This window comes from Oryzias latipes, chromosome 22 (assembly GCF_002234675.1).
Source record: "Oryzias latipes chromosome 22, ASM223467v1".
NCBI classification, from domain to species: Eukaryota; Metazoa; Chordata; class Actinopteri; order Beloniformes; family Adrianichthyidae; genus Oryzias; species Oryzias latipes.
Window position 1 is genome coordinate 7,039,143 of NC_019880.2, and position 27,993 is coordinate 7,067,135.

Sequence of the window (27,993 nt, forward strand, 5' to 3'; positions counted from 1 at the left end):
GCTTCCTGCTCCGCTCCATTCCTATGGATCCGCTTACAGACAAATAGATCCACGTACGTCTTCGTTTTTCTAGCAGTATCTAGCTCAAATCTGTAAAGCCAGATAACTCCACTATTGTTTGCCATTATTGTTGCACCAGTAAAGTTGTGTTGGGGTTGTGAGGTAAGCTAGCATGTAAGCAGATTAATAATGGGAAATGGGGGCGGGCTTACTCCACGTCAAACAATTTCTAATGAACTACTGATGCTCTACAGATACTATGTCCTTGAAAATTACAGTTTCTTTTATTTTGGCTAAAAACTGCATAATCATCATTTTAAAAATAACTGGAAACGCTTTTAAAATAGATCAAAAGATGATTGTAGTGGGACTTTTAGTGTTTTGCAGTCATATGTAGAAGCTCACAAGAGATAAACCAATAAACTGAAGACAGAAGTGAATAATTTTGCACAGAGGACAATATGTTTCTGGATTTTGCATTGATGAATTGTTGATCTGAATTCATTAATGTTGTTAATTATAGCACCAACAAAGAAAATATTGTGCAGCAAAAATCCGTAGCAATTGTGCATTAACACAACAGACTGCAAAAATTGTGGGATGGTAACAACATAACCAGCTGACCAATTTTAGTTCTATCATTTGAACATGCGGACAGAAAATAGCATATTACACAATATCCTGTTAAAAGGAGCACATTCAGTGTGTTAAGAAATCTGTAAATCCATTCCCAGCTGTAAAAATGTGCTTAAGGTGGTGGATATGCAGTGAGAAAATATTTTTGTACTAGATGAATAATTGAAAAAATGCATTTTAAATATGAAAAAGAGACATATAAATATAAAAAAATAAAAGGTGGGATGTGAAGCCAGTTTCAAGAGCAGCTGCTGAAGCTATTATACTCAAGGTTTTTCAAATATTTTGAGTGACCATAAAAGTGGATTTTGTTTATTTGATTTATATAGACAACTAGCTGATCACACATTAGAGAAGAGAACAGAAGTGAAGCATGTGCACTACAGGCAGCCAAAGGCCTGAAGGCCTGTTGCTTCAGTGTGTGGTGGAGAAGGGGGATCCTGGAACAACCATTTCCTAAGTGGACAAAGTGGCCGTTTGTCTGCTGCTCCAGCCATGGCTCACTGGGTTTCCAGCAGGCCTCATGCTTTGCTCCTGTCTCTAACATGGGCTTTCCACCCAAACGGGGAATGAAGCAGAGGAGTGTAGCTATAAGAGGATAGGTTCTTCAAGAAAGACAAGAAGGGGGCTTGAGGAGAGCAGGAGGAAGGGGTGAAGAGAAAGGATGTAGCCTGAGCCTTGGTTTCGAGCCAAGTCACCCTCCCTTTCCTCCACTGTGTCTCCCCCTCCTTCCCAGCCCCTCCCTGGCTGTCTCTCCATATACAATGGCCGCTTCTCTGCTGAAATTTCACGTTATTGGATCCCGAGCCCGGAGTTTTGTCCTCCCACAATGTCCAGGCAGCAGAGCATGCTGCAGGGGAGACACACTCTGCAAGCTAAAAGCTGGAAAACCATTCCTCCTTTCATTAGCATTTGAAAAGGATAGAAAAGCCTCCCACCACCACAACCATCTCTTTTTCCATCAAGCCCTTTTTTTCTCCCAGTCTCTCCCTCATATCAAAACCAGAGGAAAGCTGTCAAGCTCAGTCAAACTACACTAAACCTCTTTAGCTTGTGGTAGTTCTAAGGGAGGGAAAAATCATTAAAATATCATTGAAAAAAATAAACACAAGCTACTTATCCCAATCCGATACTATAGATTATCCTCTGAAAGAAACGCAATCACCAGTAAAGTCAGGGGAACATGAACGATGGGATAGAAAGCTACTTTGTGTGTGATTTATTATAAAAATGTATAGCCATCTGCAAGTTGTCGTAAACAAAATAACATTTTAAATCAGTTAATACACAAAAAAAGGTCTATGTGCTATTTTTTTAGCGAGACTTCCCAAAGAGACAAAACATGTTTGTACATACTATAAAGAACCTAATTCTATATCCAGAAATGACGTGAATCTGAATACGATTTCAAACTACGAGTACGTAAAGACTTGAGGTCATAAGCCAACAAAGTGGTTCAAGTTTTGTTGATGTGAACATGCCTCACTGAGGCAATACATGCAATCTGGGTCTCAGCCATCGATTCCAGCAGTGAATCTAATCTAAATGGTGCAAACAAGAGGACCAATTAGGCACAGTTCAAATCCCCTAAATAACCAGAGGCAAACGCAAGGGCACAGACATACCCAAAACAAACACCAACATGGCCTATCACAGATGCAGTCCAAATTACAGCATAAATTCAAGAGCAAAATACTTTTTAAAAAGCACCGTCTGTCAGCCATTGACAAAACACTGATTATTAAGGGACAAAGAGAAACACCAAACCTGCAGCACAAGTCTGCTTACATCAATTGCTGTGAAAACTAATCTGTTAGCTATAGAAAGAGAAATTTGCCCTATCTCCTCTCAACACCTCAGGCTGCTGGTGAGTCATCTCCCTCACAAGAACATTCAGTTTAGCTACCAACTGACTCAGAAAGGAAAAAAAAAAACTATTCTCCCGCTGCACCACACAGCGAATATTAACTTCAAATATGCTACTGTGCTTCCTACAGAACAATTCTACTCAACATGATAGCAACGCTCCTTCGTACTGGATTTAGATAATTCAATATTAAATCCTTGAGGCTAAATTTAGAAAATGTACACAAAAAAGCAATACTTTCAGAAATGACCACTAAACTGACATTTTTGCCACGGATTTTTAAAACGGACTTCTTTATTGCATACAGAATTGTGCCTCCACTCCAAGAACCATCCATTCTAGATAGCATTGTGCTGTGCTCTATAAATCATGAGAGACTCATAAGTGCAGCAGAAAGAAAAGAATCTATTCTAAGACATCAGTCAAAAGGCACATATTGAAATGATCTTAATTTAAACCACAAGCATTTGGAAAATTAAAACCTTACGCTTGCCATTACAAAAAGAGGAACCACGAAATTAGACTGCTGCTGCCTCTTAACTGCTTTGATGTAAGAGAAGTCCCCAGAGACCCAGCTGTGTAGCTGCAGGAGAACCACTGATACATTTCAGGAGTCACTTGGAAAAGATAAACCACCAAACCCAGATAATGACCAGTGGATCTTAGGAGAAACTGCTATAACAAGTTGTAAACCAAACCTGAATGCCAAAACACAATCGGCAGCACACATTTCAAATGCCAAACAACCTAATTAGCTCAGAAAATCATACATTCTTGGTTTATTATTTATAAGGAACTAGACTTGACCAATGCCGCTTAGAACTTAAAGGATCAAGAAACATTTACCAAACTGAAACAGTTGCCAGGGCTGTTAAAACTACAAATAAATATACAATGGAGTGAAAATGTGATCAGAAGTTTAGAAAGCAGAATATATATTGAATAAAGTGCAGAAAATTTTTGTTGTTATACTCATTTTTATAAAAACTAGCAAATTCCCACCAAGAAATGGACACACTTTCCAAGTGTTTCCAAAAAAACAAACACACAAGTGTTCCTGTTTGTTTATGAGTGTGTGTGTGTGTATGTGAGGGCCTATATGTACGTGCATGTGCGCAGTGCTGACACAAAAACCCCTTCCTGTTTTCAAAGTGCTTGAAGATTCAAAGACCCATGGTTTAGGATTTACATCTGCGCTCTTTTATGTTTGTGGTTTAACAGGAAAGAACCATCTTAGCCCAGCTGCTGCCAACAGCTTACAACAAGGTCCAGCCTTCATGCTCCCACATGCAGTACAACTGAAAACAATATCGACAATTCAGGCCCTCTGTGCCAAAAGCACCTCCTAGAGACATGAAGATATGGCACAAAAAAAATACAAAGGCTCCCCCCAACAAAGAAATAAAATATGAGCCCATCTGTAAAGATGCTTTGATAGACAGACAAACACACAATGGGTTTATTGTTGGCATTGCGTCTGCACAAATCGCACACATCTACATCAAGTTTTTGTAAAGAAAATATGAAAACCATATTGAAAGATAGCCTTAAAGACAGCTGACGTTTATACCAGTTAAGTCTTGCTCCTACAACACAGTTCAGGAGGAAATGAAAACTGTGAAAGGGAAGTGGCTGGGGGTTGAAATACACAGAATCCAAGACACAATTCAACCTTGGGAATCAAGCAGTCCATGATGCAATGCATGGCTCAGTAGATCAGCTAAATCTAAATAAAAGGACATCTTACGCCCTTCAATTATACCCATTCATCTCGTCTAAAAATAAACAGACGAATAAACAAGAAGGTAATAGGACAACCTTTTTTAATTTCATTTTAGACTGAGTGAAATAACTTAACACAAATAAGCATCTTAGAATTGTAGAAACCCATACACCAGTTTTAGTTTTTTCATTAAAAAAATAGTGTGTTCATTTGTTATTGCACTTAAAATAAACAACAAAAGAAAATAAAAAGCTAAATAAAAAATTTGTCAGAGGCAAGGTTTTTGTAGCTTAGACAAGGCTAAGTAAAAAAAAAACGCAGGTTCATGGAGGCCAAATCCAACAACTGACAGTAACCCCACATAATACCATCTATAAAAAGGCCCAGGAAATTATTTAGCTTAACATAAGGGTCACAGGATATAGGCAATTACTCAGGCCATAAAGAACTTGCTCTAACAGCTGAAGTATGTCTCCCCTTGTCGTTTCAGAACATGGTGGTGGTTGTTTTTTAGGATTGTGTTGGGAATGTTCTGCAAGAGGAACGGGATCACAATGCAGCAGACTGATGATAAGATCTAGACACCCACATTGACAGATAAAACGCTTAGCTGTTGAATTCATCGCAGAGACAGGAACAGAAAACGAAGAAAGGAATGATTTCAGATCAATCAAATAACCAAACAATAGAAAAATACTGGTTCAAGTCAAGTCAGCAGAAGATGCAACCTGTGTGCATTGTCAATAAAGTTCAGAGGAAATCACATTTCATCATATTTATTATTGAAACAAAGAGGTAAACTCAAGGTAGCGTTAAATATTTCAAAACCTGTCTATGGACCAACGGCCGTTTGCCCAGGATAGTCTGGAAAACTCGGATGAACATTCAGATTTCCTTCACATTGCCCAATTTAGACACTGCTTCATAGGTTTCATGCAGTATACGTCTTCAATTCCAAATACCGGTCCTTGTACCGGTCTTTGTTATTTCATCTACTGGTGTATGCTGGTGTTTGAATGAGCCATTACACTGGTGAACATTTACATTTCAATTTGAGAATTTAAGCAAAAACAGAAGTGAAGTCATATTTCAGATGGTGTTTTTTTTTCTTTGGTAGTTTAAAAAGCAAAAACACTAAACTAGCTGCTGGTGATCTAACAACAAACTGAACTGGAACTAAACTGAAAATGCAGTAAACCTGATAAATATGAGATTCAGAGACACCACTTTAACAAACAATAGTATTTGTCTATTTCTTTAGATCGTCACAGTTGTTGTAAGATATTCATAAAGGCCTCAAATCATATAACTGTCTCCGCAGCAACAAAAATGTCAGACAAAACACAAACCAACATCTCACAAGGCTTCTATGTGCGTTCCTGTCATTTCAGCCTTGTGAACACCACTGCACCAAGGCCAAGTCGGAAGTTCTCAGCAGAGGGTGTGCTGTCTGTACAACGGCTTGGCTTACCACCTATCATTCAGACAAAACCACTTCAGGGCTATCTCCTCTAAAATCTTGTGGAAATGCTCAAACCAAATGCATGAGCGCAGACAAAAGGAGAACAAGCATGTTTGTCCACAGTTAGGGAAACAAAAAATATACGATTTACAGTAGTTTAAAAACGCTGCTCAGCAAAGAATGCCTCAGATTGTCCGTGGTATCTGCTCACTCTATTCCTATGAATCACACAACTGCTGAAAAGGCTGTGAAATCATGGCAACCAAAACTGGCATCAGTAATCCATCTTTGCTGTAGTCATTGCAGTGTGGAACAAATGTGGCATATATTAGACTCCCTCCCACACACTTAAAAAACACAGGTTTGTTTGTAGTGGTGAACCTGCAACTCAACATAGAGTCTTTATAAAGGAGTTATTTATTTTGTATATATTTCACAACACATTTTATGTCACAAATGAATGTAATAAGAAAGATGAGGTTTAGAGTTTTGAATGCAATATTTGATATTAAAAAAAGCTGCATGCCATATGTTACAAAAGAATGCATAAGTGCAATTGAAGGACAAAAGCTTTCTTGTTAAAATCAAGCTAAGACAGAAAGATGGAAGGAAGAATGACATGGGTGTGTTTTCGAATCGTGCATCTTAAGGGCTGAAAATGGCATTTGTCGTTTCTATTTTCAAAGAAAATAACTCAAAAGATCATAAAGAAATCTCGTGGAAATTACGCACTTGTGTACAAAAAAAAAAACAAATAAATCACATAAACGCTTGCTTTGATGTTTATATCTAATTGCGTCGTGTTGCGCAACTGGCTTGCATTTCTGTAAAATGTGTCTTTATGAGGCCGTCGTTGCAATGCGAACCAGTGTACAGTGCTGTGAATGAGAAGGCAGGTACTTTATGAATGGAGGAGATCATGTGACCGCAGCACCTCCCGAAGCAGATATTTCTCACTGACTGTCAACAAGCGCTCGCGCGGGGGATCGGGCCATTAAAATAAAACCAAACTGCGACTAAAAATGGGCGCGACGTGTACAAAAGCACGGCATGTACACTTTTCACCGTCGTGCCAGGGGAACTGTGGAGATTGGGGCGTGAATGTGGCGTCGTTCATAGCTTTTTTTTTTTTTTTATGAATGGAAATTGTGATATGTAAATGAGTGCGATTGAGAAAAAAAAAAAGGATCTTCGGATTTTCAATGCTCTAAGAACCGAGTCTTTCCTTTAAGAAAGGCTCGATTGAAACGTGTACGACACAATTATAACCGATGGTTATATGCTGAAAATCATGGCGGACAGCAGTTAGACAGATCCAGACAGTCAATGTTAGCGTCGTCGGATCATAATGTTCGGAACAGGTAATTTAGCATTACATTCAAACAGGATTAGTGCTACTTTATCCAGTTTAACCTTTCACAATCATCAAATTGTGGCGATAATTGACACATATTTACACGTTGAATATAAACAAGTAAACACACCACCACATTGTTGCCTATATGATATATATATATATATATATTACAGGAAGATATCCTTGTTAGCATAAAAAACAGCAGTGACTCAACAAAATTGGTGAAATTAGATGAATATGGCACGTTCATAAATATCACAGGGAACGCATAGTAGTGCACTGGAAAGCGTATGTTAACGTGTAAAGCTATGCGAGGACCTATTATTAAAGGTGCATTAAAAAAAGCTTAGTATAAATGTGTTCAAAATACTCACTCGTTGTTGGGATTTGTTGAATCTTCACTCATTTTTTTCCTCAAGGGGATGCAAATCCTAGCAATAGCATCGACGACGCAGCGACGGCGGGATAAAATACCACAAAAATCACCATTTTCCTCCACAAAAGAGTAATTACGTTTTTTTGGGAGAGTGGGTTAACCTTGTACGAAGAGGCATGCCTAAAAGGCGACCCCGTGAAGTCAAAACTAGCTTAGCCTTAGTCGCTGAGGAGGAATGACAATCGTTGATTCATTTTATCCTCCCTAGTTGAAGAAGTAAAATCCGACCACAACAAACGAGCCAACGGCGTCATTCTTGCCAGCAAACAAATATCCTTGCCTTTCAGAAATTGAATTAAAAAAACACAATGTAAATATCCTTAAAAGACGGGGAAATAGTTGTAGGCTGAACCACTTTGCAGGTTATTTGTGGTTGACTGTCGAGCATCCATTCGCCAACTAAACTTCAGGTCCAGGACAACACTTGAAAAAAGCGCTGTGCAGCGTTGCTCCGTCAACGTGTCCGAGAAATTCGCACTAGAGGAGGAATCCTGTGCGGGCAAAGACGCCGAAATGTCCTCGGTATTCAAACTGTCCCTTTAAGAAATCAAATGTAGCCGTCAACGTTTTCTGGAGAAGTTGCTGTCCATCTGCTTTAATCGAGCTCCATTTTTAACTCGGGGGGGAATGAAACATCGGAAAACTGGGCGGATGTGTCGACCCTCGCTTCAGAAAATCAGATCCTTCCGCGACGTAGTAGAGACTTATCGCTTTTGCAATAAAATACTTATACCTGGCGTAGAGTTACTTTAGTGTTTTAAACGTGCCGAATTTTATGATTAACTGTATCTATTTGCAGCATTTTGCGGTACATTATGATTAATAACGTTCAAGTTGACCTAAAGTAGTCCCTGCACTTCCCAGAAGAAGTTTCCCTTCAATCACGCATTGATACAAGAGGGAAGCGTCCGTGTGATAACGTGCGGAGTAGCAAATAACTTTGAAGTGTGGATCCTTTTTATTCAAGTGTATTTATCTTTAAAAGTAGTCTTTTATGCTTTGGTTTTTATTTATCGAAACAAGCCTGGACATTTCGCTGCAAAACGCTGCGGGTGCGCAGCTGCAGATGCACACATACTTGCAGCACGTGGGACTATCAGACCCCCTCCAGTAGCTTAAGCCAACAATATTAGATTTCTGTCTGTGAATTTTGTTTTTCTTAAAATGCAGAAAGTAGTTTTAGTGTGTAAAGGAAGGACAACATAAAAAAGCACATGCCTTCTTATCTTGAAGAAAAGTGAAGTGTTGAGTTGAAAAGTGTGCAAGAAAATATCCTCTAAATTGATTTTTTTACACAAAAATGGGGGAAATGCCAAATGAACACTTAAGTTTGTTCCTTTTATTGAACTTTATAAACTTTGACAAAATTCTTTCCAAACTAAAAGTGTCTTTGAAGTAACTGAGAAAATCCATGAATGGATTTATGGATATTATATGTAAATGTCTTAAAAGACTTGCATAGTGAAATGGTATCCTGGTTGCACAAGACGTAAATGCTATTGGATTTTGGTGCTGTGTGAAAAGGCAAAAGATCAGGCTAAATTACTTTGTCTGGTTGTCATAGTGACGGCATGTTTTGGGAAAAGTTTCTTTGCATGTTTCTGGCTTTCTTGTGCCAATAGCTGTAACTGCAGCTGTAAGAAACATGTATGTCACTGTAAATACAGCCTTCCTACGTGTAACTTCAATAGTTATTGGGTACTCTACAGTTTGATTCGATTTTCTGAGTTGTGTACTGCTTTCAGGTTGACTGTCCGAGAGCAAAGGTGAACTGTGTTTTTTCGCATATTTTACTAACAGGATCATTAATGTTGACAGGATGTAAATAAAAACTTTATTAGGTGACATGAACATAAAAAAGTTCAAATTCAGAGAAGACATGTTATGTGTTGTAACAACAGACGTCACTTGTCCTCATGTCTGCCTTTTAAATTAGATTAACATTTATCATTGATCCAAAGTCCAAATAAAGTAGTCCCTGTTTGAAACAGGGGGGAAAAAGGCTTTGACCATGATTTTTTTCCCACTAGCATGCCTTTATCCTTTAGAGTATTTAAAGTTCAGGAAGTCAGCCTGTTTTCTCTTCTCAGAAATGCAGATGACCCCAGTGCATTTCCTGTGTTTTTCACACACTTAACCCCACACATAATAGTGCACTAAAACAAGGTAGCAGGATGTTTAGCTAACAGAGGCATCCCTTGACTTAACTCCAATGTGCAATCAGAGTCACAATTCTTTCTAAAGGCCGTAAACAAACTCACATTCCAAAACAAGTCGTATTTAGCTCAACAGGAACCTCATTCAGAGCAGAGCTTTGGGTTTTACAAGGAACTTCAAGTGATCGTCAGATTACAGTGATTTTATTTACCAAGTAGATTTGGGTTGTTGAAAAAGAATGAGCACATCTGTATGAATGATTTAAAAAAAAATTATGTTTCTCAAATGCTATAAGCAACGATTTGTCCCATGTTTACCTTGCATTTTGCACAGTGACCTCTTGGAATGCTTTCAGAGCTATTCAGGAAGTCCAGTTAGAACAGTCGATAAGCTGCAGACATAAACAAAAATGTGCATACATTGGATTTAGGTAAGAGAGTTAAGTGTAGAAATACATTTCTGGAGATCTTTTGCTGAGATTATTTTTTTTTATCACCATTATGATCTAGCGTGATTATGTTAATTTTCTAGGGATAGGATCAGCAACTTCCTATAAGTATGGGCAGTGTCTGGTGACGAGGAAGGAGAAGATCTCTTCATATAATTGCTTTAAAAAAAGGACATACTTTGTCTTTATGGCTACCAATTTATTATCTGCAGGGTATCTAAAAGCAAAATGACTGAGGATGGTTAATGACAGCTGTTGGCAAAAAATAAAAATTATTTAAATGAATAGGTTCGGAATTTAACCACATCAAAGAGCGACTTTTGTTGGTGTTCTCGATAAAGGAACTTTAGTAAATTGATGTGTTCTTAGAAAGAAAGAATGAAAAACAAAGGAAAAAAAACAATCCCTTGAGAGAAACTGCTCAAGTCTTATCTATAAAACTCAATTGGATGACAAAAGTGGGCTCAATGTTGGAGCCAAGAGGTGTGGCTTAAACAAGAAGTGCTGATTTTTAAAGACCTGGCAGCTGAACACAACAATGCATACCTATGATTAGTGTGAGCCAAACCTCAGAAGCCTGCAACTTTTAGTTGAGCTAATTGCAGGGTGGTGAGTAGAGAAGGTGTAGTGGCTTGAGGGGAAGGAAGTGTGAGGACCTTGAGGTATGGTTAATGTGCATTGAACGAGCTTTCATCCGGATTTTCTGTCTAGATGAATGTGTTTGATTGTCTGTTGTCCTTCTGGACTCACATATGAGACTTTGTTTTTCATCTCCAAAGATTCTGGGTCATGAATAATCTGAAGAAAGTTTTTCCAAGTTGGATGGATTTGGAGAAGAACTTGAGTGAACAGTGTCAAGCCTAAATAGCTGGTCTTGTGACTGTGCATGCACAAGGATAATGTTTTAAAAAGAGGGTCATTGGGATGTCAAAGCTACTGAAAGTAAGAAATGTCTGGGGGTTTCTGAGTTTTTACATCACAGTTATAGGAACATCAAAACCACACGTGCTGTTGAGGGACAGTGTTCTTCCCTTCCCCTGAAGTGAACAGAAATCAAAAGCAAACTGTGAGACATGGAAGTCGCATGAAGTTTAGGTGGTTTTAGACTTCAGTGTTTTACATTGACAAGAAATTTAAAAACTGAACTTGGTTGAAACAAATTCTTAAAACCTCCTTTGCACTTGAACCAGTTGCCGGTGTCTGAACTACAGAAGTGGGGTGAAAAAAAAAGGAAACTAAATTAGTTTCAGCCACAGTTGGCCTTTTCAGAGCTCAAGACTTGCGACTCTTACTTCCTATTGCTTGTATGTTGTGCGTGGGTTTGATTGAAACCTGATCTTACAGGGGAAGCTGTGTTTAGGGTGAGGTGGACAGGCCTTTGTTACTGCCTGAGGGGTGTTTATTTGGGCGGCTTCAGTTGGCTTCCCTGTAATCATCATCCAGCCCCACAGGATAGAAGGGATTAATGAATATGTTAGAGAGGAAGTTACAGATGACTGTTTACCATTCTCCTGGGGATGAGAAGAAACAGCATGAGAAACAGGGCAAGAACTTTGGCGTGTGCGCACATGTATGCGCTTGTGTGTAAGTGTGTGTGCATCTGTGTACAGCTTTTGGGAAAAGAAGGGAAAGTAAAAGAGAACAGAAAAAGACATTTTTATTCTAACTATTAAAAAAAATCCTTGTTTATGTATTTTCATTAGAAAACATGAATGTAACAAGTGATAAATTTTTCTTAACTGTAGATAACGTATGAAGCAAACTTTGGTTGGTTAGCATGTTTAGTAAAAGTTAAAAGAGCAATATCTAAGAAAAAACAACTAAATTAAAGGACACAAATAAAGTTGTTAAACAATTAAAAACCTTCTTTCAAACATTAATGGTTTTGCAATAGTGCTGCAGGCAGAATGTCTGTCCTCTTCAGTTCTGATTTAAGGATGTTTTGGTTTGTAACCTCAGTGGTTTTTGGGGCACCATCATATGACAGGCATTTAGGAAGCCCTTTCTGTTGCCAGATAGCAGACTAATGTCTTCCAAATAGAAGTTGCCAACAGATTTTGATGTTTATCTCAATTTCTCCACTTAAAAAGCTTATTAAAGAGCAGTTGTCTGAAACATTAAAGAAAAAAAAAACATTTGAAAGGGAAAAAGAAAGAAGGAAGGATTTTAAGTGAAAGCTTTTCCAGCTTATTTATTTCTCTTGATCTACAGTAAACAAAAATACATACATTTTTGAAATGCAACTATATTCAAATGTAAAAGAAAGTTAAAATTTCTATTATTTTAAGTAAAAAAATCTAAAAATGACTAATAGTTTTACATATACTTCTTATTTTGTTGTTTTCTCTGTTTTATGGTCCTGTTATATTCTTAACTCTCTTCTCTGCTGTTTCTATTTAAAGTGTGAGTATCAAATAACAGAAAGATGCAAACATGCAGTACTCTGTGTTTTTAAAATTCCTAAAACTTTGTTAAACAGTTTTCTCAGATAGCTTATCTTTCCAAATGAACCACTAAGCAGCAGCTGTTTCCTGTTACCATGAAAATAATCTAATGTTACACAAACTCTGTTCCGTATTTCCTAAACTTATGAGTACAATTAGCATGCATAGCATGCTTTTCTTGTTTTTTTTTCATTCAAGGGCAATTTCTCTTTATAAATTCGGTATTTGCTGTAAAAGATTATTCAGGTTTTTCATTTCTTTTTGCTTGCTTTTGGGAAAAGTTTGTGGCTTCACGACTACTGAAAGTTTAAAATTATGGTAGCACCCGTTTTTTTCTTTCTTAAACTCTGTGATAAAGTATGCTGGAAGTGAAACAATGGAGGATCATCTAAAAAAAAACTGATTTTCTGATGTCCGATCTGAAGTTTACCTAGAAATAGAGTTTTTATGGGAATGCATGTCTATTTTTTTTCAAGGGACACTTATGAATTATCCACACTATGGTGCTCATGGAGAAGTGATGGGACTACCACAGACATCACGATCTATTGCTCTAGTCATGTGTTCTGTTTGTCGGTTTATGTAAAACAGTTTTTGTCTACTTGTCGATGCAGTGCGAATAGCAAAGTCATGATGTGTTTCCTTCTGCCTCTGTTATGCATGCAAAAATGTAAGCTGGTATTGCAGAGAACGCTATTCATCATAGCAAACCTGGTTTAAGTCAACTGACTGCTTCCTGTCTTCTGTTTAAGTGCACTGTTCAAAGAAACTGCTTTTTTTATGGGACAAATACAAAATAAAGAATGTCATGATAAAATAGTCTGTCAGTTGTCCTGTCAGTCATGCTGTTTTTTTCATCTAATTTTCTGTTTAAAAAAATAAAATAAACTTATTATCATAAAAAGACATCTTTCAGATTTATTTGTTGATCAGTTTTTATGATGCTGAACAGGAATGAGTGCTTTCCAACAAAATAAAAATGTGTTACAAACAACTCAGTTTTATATAAATTGCTGCATCAAATGGTGGGTAATCCGTTTTTAGTATAAAATTATTAAGGTTTCATTTGTATGCTTAAATAAAACCATGGATTAAACCTTGATGGATCAGTCAGAGGCAACTGTCCTCTGACTAATGGAAAGAAACTCCTTTGTCTGCTTTGAATTTCTTCTTTCTAACATGATAATAAAAAGCTATATCTTGTAAACTTTTAAAGTCCCACTCTGATCAACTTCTGATCTAATATCAAAGCATTCCAAGTGGTCTTTTAACTATGATTATCCCCTCCTATCAAAAAACCTGTGTCATTTTCTAGGACATAGCGGCAGGAGGTCATTAGAACTCGCCTCTGAGTTGTGGACGGGACCATTGGTTTGGAGTAGGCCTACCCCCACATCCCATTATCCCTTTGTTTACACTCTCCTGCTTGCTTACAGCCTCTCACAACCCCAACCTAACATTATAAAAAATATGGCGAACAAAATTGGACCTATCCAGCTGTAGAGTTTTGTACCAGATTCCAGCTCAGACGAGGAAAACAATCTATTTGTCTGCAAGTGAATGCATCGGAATGGAGCAGAGCAGGGAAGTTATGGCCTGCCGATTGTATCTTCTAAGTCACTGCTACAAGCTTTTTCAAATGGCATTTTGTCATCTGCTCCTGATCTAAAACAATTTGAATGAAGAAATACTCAAACCCAATTTCAAGCTTAAGCTTGAAATTGGGTTTGAGTATTTCTTCATTAATTTAGCTTAAGCTTAATTTATTAAGCTTGAAATATATAGGGTAAATGACGCATATATGTCCTGCATCATCTGAAAAATGTCACAGGAACATGTTAAAAAAAAACAAAAGATGGTTTTCTTTGGTTTGTTTCTTTAAGGAAGTTCTGTTAAACTTAAATTTGATCTTGAATCATGGAGACAAAACTACATTGGAAGACAAACTTCCAATGTCTTGACGCTTTCTGATTAGCTTAAAGTGTTGGGAACCCAAAGTAAAACAAAGAAAAAGATTTCATTCCGATGTTTCACTCGACTCCCAGAGAAAATCTCGATTTCCTTTTCTGCTAAACAATCGTCACAGGCGTATTTTGGACAGAAGATAAACAGAATGGTTGGTTTTAACCACGCCAGCTTTGCTAAAAACCAGTGGGGGAAATCAGAGGCAAATACAAAAAAACCCCAGAAGATTATCCAGTCCATTTAAAATCAGTCTTTAGATCCCCCTCCTCAACTGTGCAGCCCCTCGTCCACATCCCTCTGTTTCTCCCCCTGCGGCCTCCTCCACTTAATCCTCCCGCTCATTTGGGAACCACCAGCACCCCTCCATAAAGAGAGGTATTGTGCCCAGATTATTTGATTGTTTTCAGATGTTAGAGCATTCATACACAAAAGAGGAAGGACAGGGTTTGTCCATAAGGCCTAGCCCACTTAGCCCACTGATGGACACACAGGAGGGAGGGAGAAGAGAGCGGGCACACGAGTCAGGAAGTGACCCCTGCATTGCCAGATTACAAACAATGTGCTCTCTCAACGTTTGCAGTCCTCCATGTGGAACATACCACTTCTGTGAGTGCTGAAGGGGTGGCTGCTTAAAGGAAGCGCAAAGCATGGCTTCAGTGCTTCATCCATTCCTATGAGCGGCAGAGGAAGGCAGCCGGGCCAGGAAGGCACTTAACTGATGAGCATGGCGATGGATGAGAACTGAATTTGATGCATGGGGGAGGCGTCATTATGCCTTTATGCTTGGCAGTACATGCCTACGCTCAGCAGTGATATAAGATTTGAGATACAGTTTTTGTTCCCTGTGCCTGCATTACCCTTCACTGCTGTCGATTCATCCTTGTCTGTTTGCAGAGAGACAGCCTGCCATTTTTGACCCAACTCTTTCAGTTCTGCAGAGGTTAGAATTGAAGCAAATCTGTAAAAAAATGAGAGAAAAGGCAGAGATGAACACACGCACACACACACACACACCACCCCCATTTGCATGGTCATGTGTGACTCACAGTGCATCACAGAACCGTATGAACTTCAAAAGAGACTGGCTGTACATTCACAGTGTGCTCAACCTCTGCTCTTTAAATAGCTCAGCCTCCTCTAAACACAGAAATCCATGCATTTGAAATGATTGAATCATAGGAAAAACTTAAGAGGTTGGGTTCATGTTCATCACGCGTCCCAGTGGCGATGCGCAAAGGCAAAACTGGTCTGGCTTGGCAAAATTCTGCAAGTAGCACATGTTTGCATAAACACAAAGGGAAGCACCACATGTCATGGTGTTTTGCCTTCCTATTTGTTGCCATAATAACAAATAATTACTTGTGCTTAAATTTTACATTTAAAGACCCAGTCTAGAGAAAATTGGGTTTTTGGTGTTTGTAACACATTTTAGTAGAACTTTTTTCATGATGGAGGACATATATGAAGAAAATTGTGATGCATTTCTGCATTTCTGAGTATTTCTTTTTTCTGTGAATCAGGAGCAGACGACAAAAATGGTGTTTAAAAAAAAGCAGTATTTGTGACATACAAACTACACTCGGCAGGCCGCAAGCTCCCTGCTCCGCATCACTCTGATGCATCCACCTTTAGACAAATAGATCCACTAACGGCTCAGTTCCCCTCGTCTGAGCTGGGATCTGGATCAAAATTGTACGGCATTTTTTTGCTTCTCTAATGTCAGTTTGGGGTTGTGTGGGGCTGTAAGGTAGAGCGTGTAAACAAAAGAGATGATGGGAAATGAGTACGCCGTCGGTCCCACCCACAACTCAGAGTTGAATTTCTAGTCAACTCCTGCTGCTCTGCAGAAACAATGCCCGAGAAAATGACAATTTCAAAAAAAAAAAAATTTTGCCTAAAAATTTCATGATCATAATTAAAAAACAGCTGGGAAAACGTTTACATTAGATCAAAAGACTATTGGAGTGGATCTTTAAAATCATATTCGATACAACACAAATCAATAGTAAATGTGTTACATTCAAATGGCTAAAATAAAGTTTTGTTACATTTTTATCCAACAAATAAGTTTATAGCACATTTGCATATGACACATTTGTGATTTATCCTAAAAGTATGTTGCTCAACTGTGAATCTCGTCCAAAAGTGAGCTCTCTGGAATGCACCTGGCCTGATAGACAGGCAGAGGAATGCTGAATACTGTCTCTCACCCAGGGAGGTTCAGCTGGAATGTGGCTCAGGCCCTAATTCTTCTCTTCAGTGCTCTGCAAAGCTACAGGTTCACACACACCCATCCCACAGGATGCAGATTCAAAGTTTACAGCCTGGTTTTGCTCACAGCTAAACTGTGCCTATACAGTAAATGTTTGGGGCATTCGTTCTCTTTCTACCAGTCCCTCTCATGTCCCTGAAGGCGCATATGCAAGTACTTGAATGAAGAAACTTCCACAGAATGCAACCTGAGAGCAATTAATTTTTCCTCTCTCGCAGGAGCTGTGTAATTTTCATTGCTTCACGCATTGTTATTAAGTCGTTCCATGGAGCTGCAAATTCCAACCAACAAAGCAAGCACACTGCTCCTTTTAAAACTTGCCAGATCTGTTGTCCCTTGACTTTAACCCTATCACATCTGGAGCCAGGTCTTTTAACACATAGCTCTGAAACAACGCATGACGTTCGTACTGTTGCACAAAACGTCACTGAGCTTGCAACTGCAGTACAAATTTAGCTGTGGGTACAGTGTGCTAAAATGCAAAAAAAGGAAATAATGAAATGCTTTTAAAGTACTAGCTTTAAAAGATATCAACATAAAACATTAAGACTTCCTTTTTTTTAATGCAGCTGCAAAGTGCTGCATGTGACGTGGAATCCCATGTACTTCTCCAACTCGCCCCTTTAAAGCCGCCTCTAGTCTGTACTCACAACATCGCTCGAGGATCAAAGAGTTTATCAAAGTACCGAGGAAATTTGGGGGAAGTTGGTTTTTACAGTATATTTGCCTGTCATCTGACATCCCACATGCAGACTGGAAAACTACTGCATGTCTCGTAATTACATGGCTCTAATTTGTGTGCTTCCCACAGTCAGAATGGTTTATCACAAGGTATAGTTGAAGTGAGTATCCAGAAAAAAAAAAGTTGGATAGACAATTTCCAAAAAGTTTAATTAAAATAACCGCAGATTTGTTTTCTGTGAGTTTTCCCACAAGAGGAATTATAATACCACAAAAAAACAATCACATGTTTTCAGAACAACGTGTCTTGAAAAGTCCCTTGCCATGATTTTAGGGAAAAGAGAACAGCTGCTTCATGGTCTGAACTGACCAGAATTCGCTGGAGTGTTTGCTTGTTTATTCAAAAAGAGGAACTATGATGGAAGAAAAAAATAATCCACATAGTGCTTTCATTCAGCGCCAATTTACAGCATGGCAGTCTTGAGACTTGCAGAAACAATTGATTTAGCATTGCTTTTTCACCCCCCACTGTCATAGTGTCTCCACATTGCTTTGCTAAATAAGGTAATAAATACAATAAATATTAGACACTAGGATGGAAAAATATACAACAGGTTATGGAATTTACCTGCAGATTCACAGTTTATTTGCATAAATGATCATTTTAAGGCAACTTTTGGTGTAGTATCCATATTTTATGTACACAAAGTTGTTGTTTGACTGATATAGTTGTGTGCTTTTGTGATGAATTGTGTGAAAATGGAAATCATCACACCATGCTGCCATGTAGGTGTTTGAATGAACAAGCAGCAGGCCTGTTGCTAGGTTAAAATTAATCTTTTTTGTGGCTGCCTTCTTTTGGTCTATACCTCCACCTTGTGTCTTAAAAGATTATTGCAAATGTTTGCCAAAAGCAATGCTCATCCTTTCGTAAGGGAGCCTCAACAAAGACTCCAAAAGTAGTTTTTTTTTTTAAATTTTATTTATTTTTTAATTTCAAGACAAATCCTACAGCAGGGGTGTCAAACTCATTTTCACTGAGGGCCACATCAGCATAATGGTTGTCCTCAAAGGGCCAAATATAACTTATACATTTAACTAAATGTTATGTAAAATAAATTTAACTATTCCTTAATGTTAAAAAACGTATTTATTTATTACAAGGTTTTAAAGTGACAATTACAGTTGCATAGAAAACATATATTTGCATATTTATATATATTTTCATATATTTGTTACTCTAGCATAAATTCTTTTAAATTTTGTCCGCTTATTAAAACCCATGATCAAACTGTCCAAGGGAAAACAGAAAATAATCTAAAACTGAGCTACAAAGAACATGTATTACACATGTAACATTTAACAAAAAATGGCTGCACACAGCCTTGCATCCAACTGATGGTTTGATGACAACAATTTCTCTGCATACACACGTGAGACCTGCAAACATTGAATAATTACAACGGCAGCTACACATAATATGTTATCAACTAAAGAAAATGTTTATTTTGAGAAATTAAAAAGTTTTATGCTCTCGCAGGCCAAACGGGCCTTGAGTTTAAAAGAGGATACTAATGTGAGATGTGTTTTTAAAAATCAATATGACTACAAATAATTGGGTTCAAATCCTTTTTAGAATCTTGAAACATCTTACAATAAATAGTTCACAGAAAAAATTAAATGTACAATGGGTTTGATTAAGCTATTGACCTCAGCGCCCCCTTGTGGCTGAGCATGTTGTTCCACTGAAGCCTCTCATTTTTCGCCTTTCATGTCAGTCTGGCTTGAGATAAGCGTATTTCCATTAAGAAATATTTTTTTCTTTTTAGATTTTATAGTAAGAGTAGAAACGATAACAAAAGTATTTTTGTAGGATCAAAATTAACATACATGAGGTCAAAGTTTGGCAATAGGAAATAAAAGAAATGTATTAAGTCCTAAACAACAGATAGTTAAAGAACATTGGACATATCTCACATTTCAACACATCTAGTATGTTGAAATCTTCTATGGAATGTAAGCCTTTATGGAGCTCACCTGTTCAGGAATGGTTGACTGATCTAGGAAATCCAGATGTCACAAACTCTGTGAGTCTTTTCTCTTCTTTGAGACAGAAACATCAAACTTAAAGTAAGTGAACTCAAAGAAACTTGGCCCTGTGCTGTGAGCATCACTGCAGCAGGATGAGGGTAGAAAGTGTTTCAAAAGAAAACAGACAAAAAACAAACAAGTGTGGAAGAGATGTATATATTTTGATGTTTTCATAAATGGTTAATGGCATATACTTATATAGCGCTTTCTACCTTCTTTCAAAGGCCCAAAGCTCTTTATAGTCACAGTCCCATTCACCCAGTCACACACATTCACACACTGGTGGCGGCTCAACTGCCGAACACTGGCGCCAACCTCCCACCAGAGGCAAGGTGGGATTCAGTGTCTTGCCCAAGGACACTTTCACACATGGGTGTGCAAGGCGGGAATTGAACCTGCAAGCTTACGATGATGGCTTGACTGCCCTACCGCTGCACCACGGCTGCCCTATGTATTGTTTCACAGCTTTAGCTTTGCATTCAAAGCTCACAGGCTTTTTTGTCAAATACTGCTTTCTGTCCTTTACCCTTCAAAAGTTTTGTCCCCTGAAAGTCGCTGGAAGTGTAACAGAACAGGCAGATGGCTGGTTCCAACTGCAGCAGGTTTATTACTTCAGATAAATCAGGGTCAGGCAAGCAGGGGTGAAAAACAGGCATGAGAGCATCAGAGAAGAGACAGGGGTAGTCAGGATCCAGGTGAGAGTCGCGGCAGGCAAACTGAGTCAGAAACAGGTCCAGATGCACCGCTCAGTGAAGAAGGCAGAGTGGCACAAACAATACTTCACACTGAGTGAGGCTCAGTACAGTGCTTAAGTAGACTGTAAATGATTAAGTGATGACGAGATTCAAGTGCACACCGGGGATTCTGGGAGATGAAGTGTATTCAGTACTCTGGAGATGGCACCCGCCGGTGACCAGAGGGGTAGACAGAGCTCTGACTTCTGACGGGAAGGTTATAACTGGCATTAGATTTCAGTTCTCATACTTACTGTTAGCCTTCTCTTTCTGGCACACAACAAATATTGCAGGTATCCTCAGTTCTCTAAAAAAAAAGGTCCAAACTTCATCAGGTCAGATAAAACCTATACTAATTTATCTTTTTTTTTTAACTAAAACATTGGTAATCATTTCTAAAAGTGAAGGAATCCATGCCACAGGTGTAACCATCCCCACATCCAGAGCTGGAGGCAGTAAGTGGTCTGCGGTGTGGCCCCACCACAAGCCTGACAGCTTTTGGTGGGGCCACACCAAAACCGGAGAGTGGGAGATGTGGACATCATTGACCAATAAAATAATGTGATATAAATGCATCATGGGTGTTTCTGCAGCTGGGATGAATATTGTCTGTTTTGGTTGAAATTTTTGAATCAGTGAAGTCACCTGGTTGATTATTAAAAGATGGTTACAAACACTGAAACAGGAAGATTCCTGCAGCAGCACATTATAAAATATAAACTTCGTGAAACATTCTCCTTAGCTGCAAATGATTACCATGGATAAAAGGAGTTAGTCAGGGATGCTCCACAACCACACCATAGGTATGTTCAGCGGGTCTGAAACTCCAGTCTCTTGTCCGGCACTTTGTGATGGCAGAGGCTTGAACAGTGAAGTTTCTAACAGGGACTTTAAAGCTGGAGGAGGGAGTCCAACTGTCTTCCATAAACTCAAAACATTTAAATGGAACTCCATAAAACCTTTTTATGGGAAGGTTAGGCTGGGCCAATAAACCATCAGACACTTATGTGATGTCACAGCGGCGTGTGCGAGTTCAATAGCTTGACTTGACATCAAAAGGAAATATGTGCACTTTTTCATTTTTCATTTTGTTTTATCACAAGCACGTGCTTCTGACCTGGAAACTATTATTAGGAATTTAAAAAAAAAAGTGTCTTAAAAAGAGACATCGGTGTATCATTAGTGGCTTAAACACTTGCACGTGTGAACGTGTGGCCAAAAGAGAGGTATCCATGGGAAAGAATGTATAGAAAGCACACCGCTTGGACATCCAAAGGTTTGCTAATGATCTGAGCATCATTTTGCAGCTGCATGGCCTAAAGTTAAACACATTTAAGTAATAAGATCACATGTTTTTCAGCATTTTATTCTGGGATAGACTAATCACTTTGTTCATCCAAAGCAAGGGAAATCATGCGACAGAGGGATTAATAAAAGAATTAATGAGTGCAGGTGTCTGGGTCTTGAAGCTGTAAAACAAGCCCAAATCATGAACCCACCACCACAGTTCTAAGGAAAAACATGCAGGTAGGGCGGCCAGGCTTGTGGGTATGGTCGGGCATACGGCGCTGGGGGTCGGTCGGCCGGAGGGGGTTACTGCGTGGCGGCGGGTGTGGGGGGGGGGGGGGGTAACCAGAAGATTGTGAGTATGTGTGCGAGAGTGCATGGGTGGGACGGACCTGGGGGCTGGCTCGCTGGGATCCTCTGGGGCTTTCCCTCCCCATCACGGAGGGGGGAGGGCACTGAGATGGTTGGGGAGGGGGGCTCAGATAATATGGCGGGGGAGGAGGGTTGTAGTGTGTAGGGTTATGGGGGGTGGCTGTGGGTGCGTGGCGATCTCTGGGTTGCTCAGGTCGCGGCCCGGGGCTGGCTTGCGGAGACGGGGCGCCGGTCGGGTGGTGGGCGGCTCTTGGGTTCTGGGGGCTCTGGCTACGTCCTTGGCCCTTGTCTCGGTGTCCGGCGCCTGGTGGCCCCCATGGCTGCCGCCTGGTACGGCTAAGCGCTCCTGTCCTGTGGCCTGGGAGCCGGACGCCGGGTTCGCTTATGCCTCTGGGCGTCGGGGGGGCCCCTGTTGGGGTGCCTTCTCTGCGCCTGGCTGGTTGGGTGGGCGGTCCCCTCCTACCCCCCTCCAGGGATGCCTGGGTCCGGATGCTGGGGGGGCTCCTGGCCTGGGGGTCTCTCCTCCCCTCTCCTGGTCTGGCTGGTCTGGCTGGGTAGGATCTGATTCCCCTTATGATCACACGTATCACGTCGGCAGCATGCATGTATCTCCACCCCCACGTGCACGTGCACACTGCCACACTGCTCCCTGTCTGCTTCATCCCTCCTCCTAATTCACAGTGTATTGATGGACAGACATTTTCCGCTCATCTGTGTCAGATTTTCACATTTGATGTAATATTTGTTTTTCCAGCAGATCTGGTATAATTGTCACAGCTTAAAATAATAACTTATTCAAATCAGTGCTTGTATACCCCACTTTTTCACCTTTCTTCCTTTTACTCTCTTCCACCCCCCCCCCCCCCCCCAACACACACACACACACACACACACACACACATTCTTTCCCTCTCCCTCCCCACACACACTAAATGTAACAAATAAATGAAAAAATAATACGACAAAAAGGGGTTTATACAAATCTACACTCTGGCTTCTAAAGTTCTATAACCTCTTTTTGTGATAGTAAAACCTGTCCAACACAAAAGGCTTTCAGCTCTAATCTGTTTGCTCAGCTGTTGGACAGAACAAGTTAAAAAAAAAGGGAAATAAAAAAAATAAAAAATAAAAATAAAAAAGGAAAAACATGCAGGCAAGTTAGCTTTAGTGAATTTTACGGGAATGGTTTAACTTTCCCTTGAACATGAATATTTACATGACACATCTTGAAGCTAGCTTAATGTGCAAGTGTTAACACTCTTTAAAAAAAATAAGAAAAAGAAAATTTGGTAAGCCTCATGACATTATCAGAGACAAGCACATTTTTGTAGATCACATGTAAAACTTTTATATTTATTGTTTAAGAGAGTCTAAGCCCACACCCTGATGTGTAAAAGACACATCTGCCTCCTCCGGGCGCAGTAACAGTTCTTTGATCAGTGTGATGTGTTCCTGCCGTCGCCATGAAGGGGATGAATGTCACTGTCATTTAACACACCACCTTGGAAAGAATCCCAGCTGTACACAGCCTAGATATACACACACAGGAGCCGTGATTACACCCTCAGCCGTGTTGCTGTTTGGATTTTTCCTGGCAAAACATGTCTGCTTTGCATTAGTATCAGGTGTCAAAATGATCCCAGTTAATGTTTGTTTCAAGAGCGGTTTGATGCCTCCAGGAGTGGACCTCTGAGTTTCTTTAAACTTAACAGGCAGTGCAGAGCACAGAAAGATACTGCATAAACCAAAGAGGTGCACACAGGGTCCTGGACTTCAATTGGCAAGTCAGTTTTAATTTGTCATTTTATTTTTCTTACCAAAATAGAGACAATAATGTTGTTAAATTGAGTCAGAGACGAAATGTTAGCATTTTATTCAAAGATGGGAATTCTGTAGTTTTGTATTGGATTTTCTTACTGTCAGTAATTTAACGTAAAATGTTATATGTAAGAATAATGTTGAAAATATCATGAAATCATTATATTTTGCACAGGGAAAGAAACCAACAGAATTTTAATGTCTTTTGGGTTTTGTTCTATTTCAAAACTAGTTTTAGTCACCAAATGTCGATGCTAAATTTTCATTATTACTCTGCCCTCTTCAAGCTCAAGTATTTATGTTTCTGGAGTTTTCAACTACCTATTCTTTACATTATCAACTGTCATCACTCGTAAGTGAGGTGACGTGAACTTTAACTACCAGTGAAATGTGAAAGAACACAAGGTCGTATTGCAAATCACTAATTTTTATTGGCGTGCTCACTTGTGTGTTTTGCTAGATGGTGACAAATCAACAATGCAGAATCTGAGCTGTGAATTCTGACCTTCCAAAGCTACTTTCACACATCTTTTGGAACCATTAACATTCAGGTAACTACTTGGTTAAACTTTTATTTTAATTTGCCTTTTGCTGCTGTTTCTCTGTCTGTGTCAGCAAGTGCACATGAAAGGAGTGGGGGGCTAGGTACGGGGAGGGGGGCCCTATTTATTTGTTTTTATTTGTTTATTTATTTTTTTTAATTGTCATGCTTGTTTTTATATTTTGCTGTGTTTTAATGTAAAGCACTTTGTGTTATATTTTTATATGAAAAGTGCTTTATAAATAAAGTTTGATTTGATTTGATTTGATTTGATGTGTGTACGTTTGTTACCTTGTCAGGACTCCCAACAGTATAACCACTAACTTGATGGGGACCAGATTTGAGGACAGCAATTTCTGGACGTCTGTCTAGATTTAGTTCTGAAGCAAGACAAACTCCACTTATCAATAGATTCAATGCATCATGTGTGAGTTAAAGATGGCATTGTCTTTTATTTGCTGTATTTTCCAATCAATTTATGAATTAACATCTTAAATAGGATTGATATATTTCTGTATTTTTATTTCTTGTCATTGTCTTTTTTCCTTTCTTAATATTGCTTGAAATAAACCAATAAATTAAAGACAATTTGTGTGATAAATGTTTGGTTAAAATAGGAAAAGACCTCCCCTGATGTTGTTTAAGGGTTTGGATGAAAAGAGTGGAGGTCAACAGAATGTGTGAATATGTGTCTGTATAAACTGAGTGTTGATGTCCCTACTGTCTTCATTTGGCTGCAGCTCATCTATGTTACATCATCACTCCTCCACCTGCAAGACAATCATTTTATTTTACCTTTGGTTCTGTGTGAACCCTTAGGTTCATGTTATTCTATCTTTGACTTTATGTTAAAAAAAACAAAAACAATCACAGAATCTTAACAGAGAGAAGCGCATGAACATGTCGGTAAAAAAAGAGTAATTAAAATAAAACATCAGGAAGTAATGGAGTTGTTATTAAGGAAAACTGAAATGCATTAATAAAGCATTTTGAAAAAATCTGAACGATAATCTGTTATTTACACATTTAAAAGACTCTTTACCCAGCACTATGCTTTTCTTATGCAATTATTGCGTCAGGATCATGGAGAGAATGCTTTTTACCAGTTTTACAAAAAAAACCCCACTGATATTTCTTAGTTTAGTTGATTAATTTCAACTACAAGAAAGTAAGAAATAATCATCTGGCTGGAAAAATTCAAAAATAGAAAAAGACAGAATTTATAAAATTTCAAAAACAAAGGATTTACATTTACATGAAATGAGCAGATTCGTGTAGCCATTATAATCTAAAATTATGCTGAAAAAAAAAAAGGATGCAAGTTTTGTATTTATTTTTATCTCTTGTTATGTATGTTTTTGGCAAACTCTTTGTTTCACCAGCCTATGCATTCAAAATAGAAACAACTGAAATGTAATAAATGGGACAGTGTTTGTTCTCTTACTGCTCTATATTTAAATTGAAATGTCTGTTTTCATAGCTTTCGATGGGACTTTTTAAATAGCATTAAATAGGACTTTTTCATTCAAAAATCTGCCTGTGGACCACAAAAATCTCTGTAAATATTGTTAAAATTAAATATTTGTGCAAGACATTTGTTTGATTCTTTCAAATTTTGTGTTGTCCATCTATGACTGCGGCCTGTTAACCCCTTCAAGAATGAATTTGGGTTATTTTATGCTGAAAAAGTATGAAGTAAAGATAAAACAATAAAATGTATAGTTTTATGTGAATGCAGGAATTTAGGATGATCTAATCTTTTTAAATTAATTGCACTTCATAAAAAAAGGAGTTAATGAGCATGCATTATGAAACACCACCTTTCTTGTCAAATTTATTTCTTTTGGGGGGGGGGTTTGACTACCATCTTGCAGAACAGCTGTATTTTTTGCAAAAATAAACCCATTTGGTAGCAATGACACAACATGTTCACTTAGGGGTGCCAGTGAGTCTAACATGAAACCATTTTTCACCACCGTTTTCAAACATTTGCTATTGAAACATACCTATAGGTATTACTCCACACCCATAGATGCAAAGACTTGTTGACATATTTCATATATTGGTGAAAAATTCCTTTCATCACATTAACGTGTGAATGGCACCATCATTGAGACACGGATTTCACTTCCAAATGCTGTTTGCCGAGGTGTCACTCAGCAAGAATGAAGCTTTTTTTTTTAGAATATAGCAGCGACTGTCAAAGTATTACGTAGTGTGCATAAAGACCAGACTCCAAAGTTATCTCAGGACATTCCGTCAACCTGATGGCAGTGGCCGTCCTCAATCAGTGTTTAATGCACACAAGTGTGTATTGTCATATATTTCTGTGACTGTGCCATAAATGATCTGTAATACTGATGTGGCTATTTGTGATGCTTTGCATTGACAAGACATCCTATAAAGTCAAAACGCTCTGTATCCTGTACACTCTTGATTAAAAATGTCAGAACCACAAAGTTTTTAATTAGATTTTGTTTGGCTTTTTACAAAAATGTAATTAAACAGTAAACCTTTTGATTTTTTATCATTATTATTATGTGTTAATGAAGCAGAAAACAGGAAAAAATGTCTTACTATTTTAACTTTTGATGTTAAATTTCATGAACAAACAAAAAAGCTGCAGTTAAAAAAAAACAAGTTTTTTCCTATTTTTGCATGTTTGGTTTCTATTAAAGTTGTTGTTCCTTCATTCTGAGATATACAAATATGAAGGTGCTCATTGGCTTACATTTAGATTTACAGGTATTTGCATACAACCAAAGCTTTTCAGTGAAGTCACTGCGCTTTTTTTCACGTTTCCCTTTTCCCTGAGCCAGGTGGAGTCCCACATAAAGTTATGAATGTAAAGTTTGAACCAAAAGAGCATCAATTCTTCAGTTTGTGCGCACGTTATGTAGGCCACCATAAACCCAACATTCAATCATTTTATGTGCGCAGCATGCAGTCGGGGATGGGAACTCTCTGCTCCCAAAGAGCCATGCTCTGGGTAACTCCGGCACCGGCTGCGCCTCGTGCTCTCTGAACTTCACCTTCAAGTACAGTTCCAGGAGGAGGGGGAGGAAGTACAAGGAAAGGAAGGAGGAGATAACGGGAGTGGGAGCAGGGGAGGTGGTGGTGTGCCACATTAAAAGAGGAAGTTCATCCTCTGATAAACATATAGTGACACATCCCACTGGACCCACCGTCTGAGATGGCAGCCAGCTCTAAATGTGAGCTTTTCTGAGCTGCAGCACTACAAGGAGGGAAACCACATGGAATTCGTGTTTTGTCCCTAGGTTGTTCGTTTGAGAGCGTTAGAGGATTTTAATGTGCCGCTCTGTACCTCACATTTTCTATTCAAGAGGTTCTCCAGACACTGTGCAGCTCTTCACAGCAGACATGCATAATCATGGCAGAGGGGAGGGGATTAAACAAAAAAAAAAAAAGAGACGTGTAAAGCATCATATACATACGGCTCTTTATATTGTATTCCTTTTAGGTATTCTTATGGGTGTTTTGGTTTTAGGTTTGATTTTTAGTTGTTACACACAAAGGAAACAGCCGCAGCTCATCTTTTCAAAGGGGCCCCTTCGATCCTGCCTCGACTGTGCTGAGCTGAGCTAGACGAGCTTAGACGAGAGTGCTTGTGGAGACTTCTCATTAAAAACGCCAGTGTTTCCTCCACAGATTACAGTGCTCGGCAAAAACTACACAACCAAG

General features: G+C 38.8%; 1 protein-coding gene and 1 long non-coding RNA gene across 2 annotated transcripts in view; one reads left to right on the forward strand and one right to left on the reverse strand.

The window, feature by feature from the left end:
- Positions 1–8,138, reverse strand: part of spred1 (sprouty related EVH1 domain containing 1) — a 34,127-nt gene extending 25,989 nt beyond the window's left edge. The window contains exon 1 of the mRNA XM_023951392.1: positions 7,420–8,138. Within this exon, the coding sequence (XP_023807160.1) occupies positions 7,420–7,451 (32 nt within the window). The 5' untranslated portion in view covers positions 7,452–8,138. The remainder of the gene's footprint in view (positions 1–7,419) is intronic.
- A 15,175-nt stretch (positions 8,139–23,313) lies between these two features.
- LOC110017559 lies at positions 23,314–25,460 on the forward strand. Its single transcript, XR_002292984.2, has 3 exons — positions 23,314–23,716; positions 24,211–24,301; positions 24,591–25,460. It is a non-coding gene; the product is annotated as an uncharacterized LOC110017559 (long non-coding RNA).
- Positions 25,461–27,993: the final 2,533 nt, after the last annotated feature.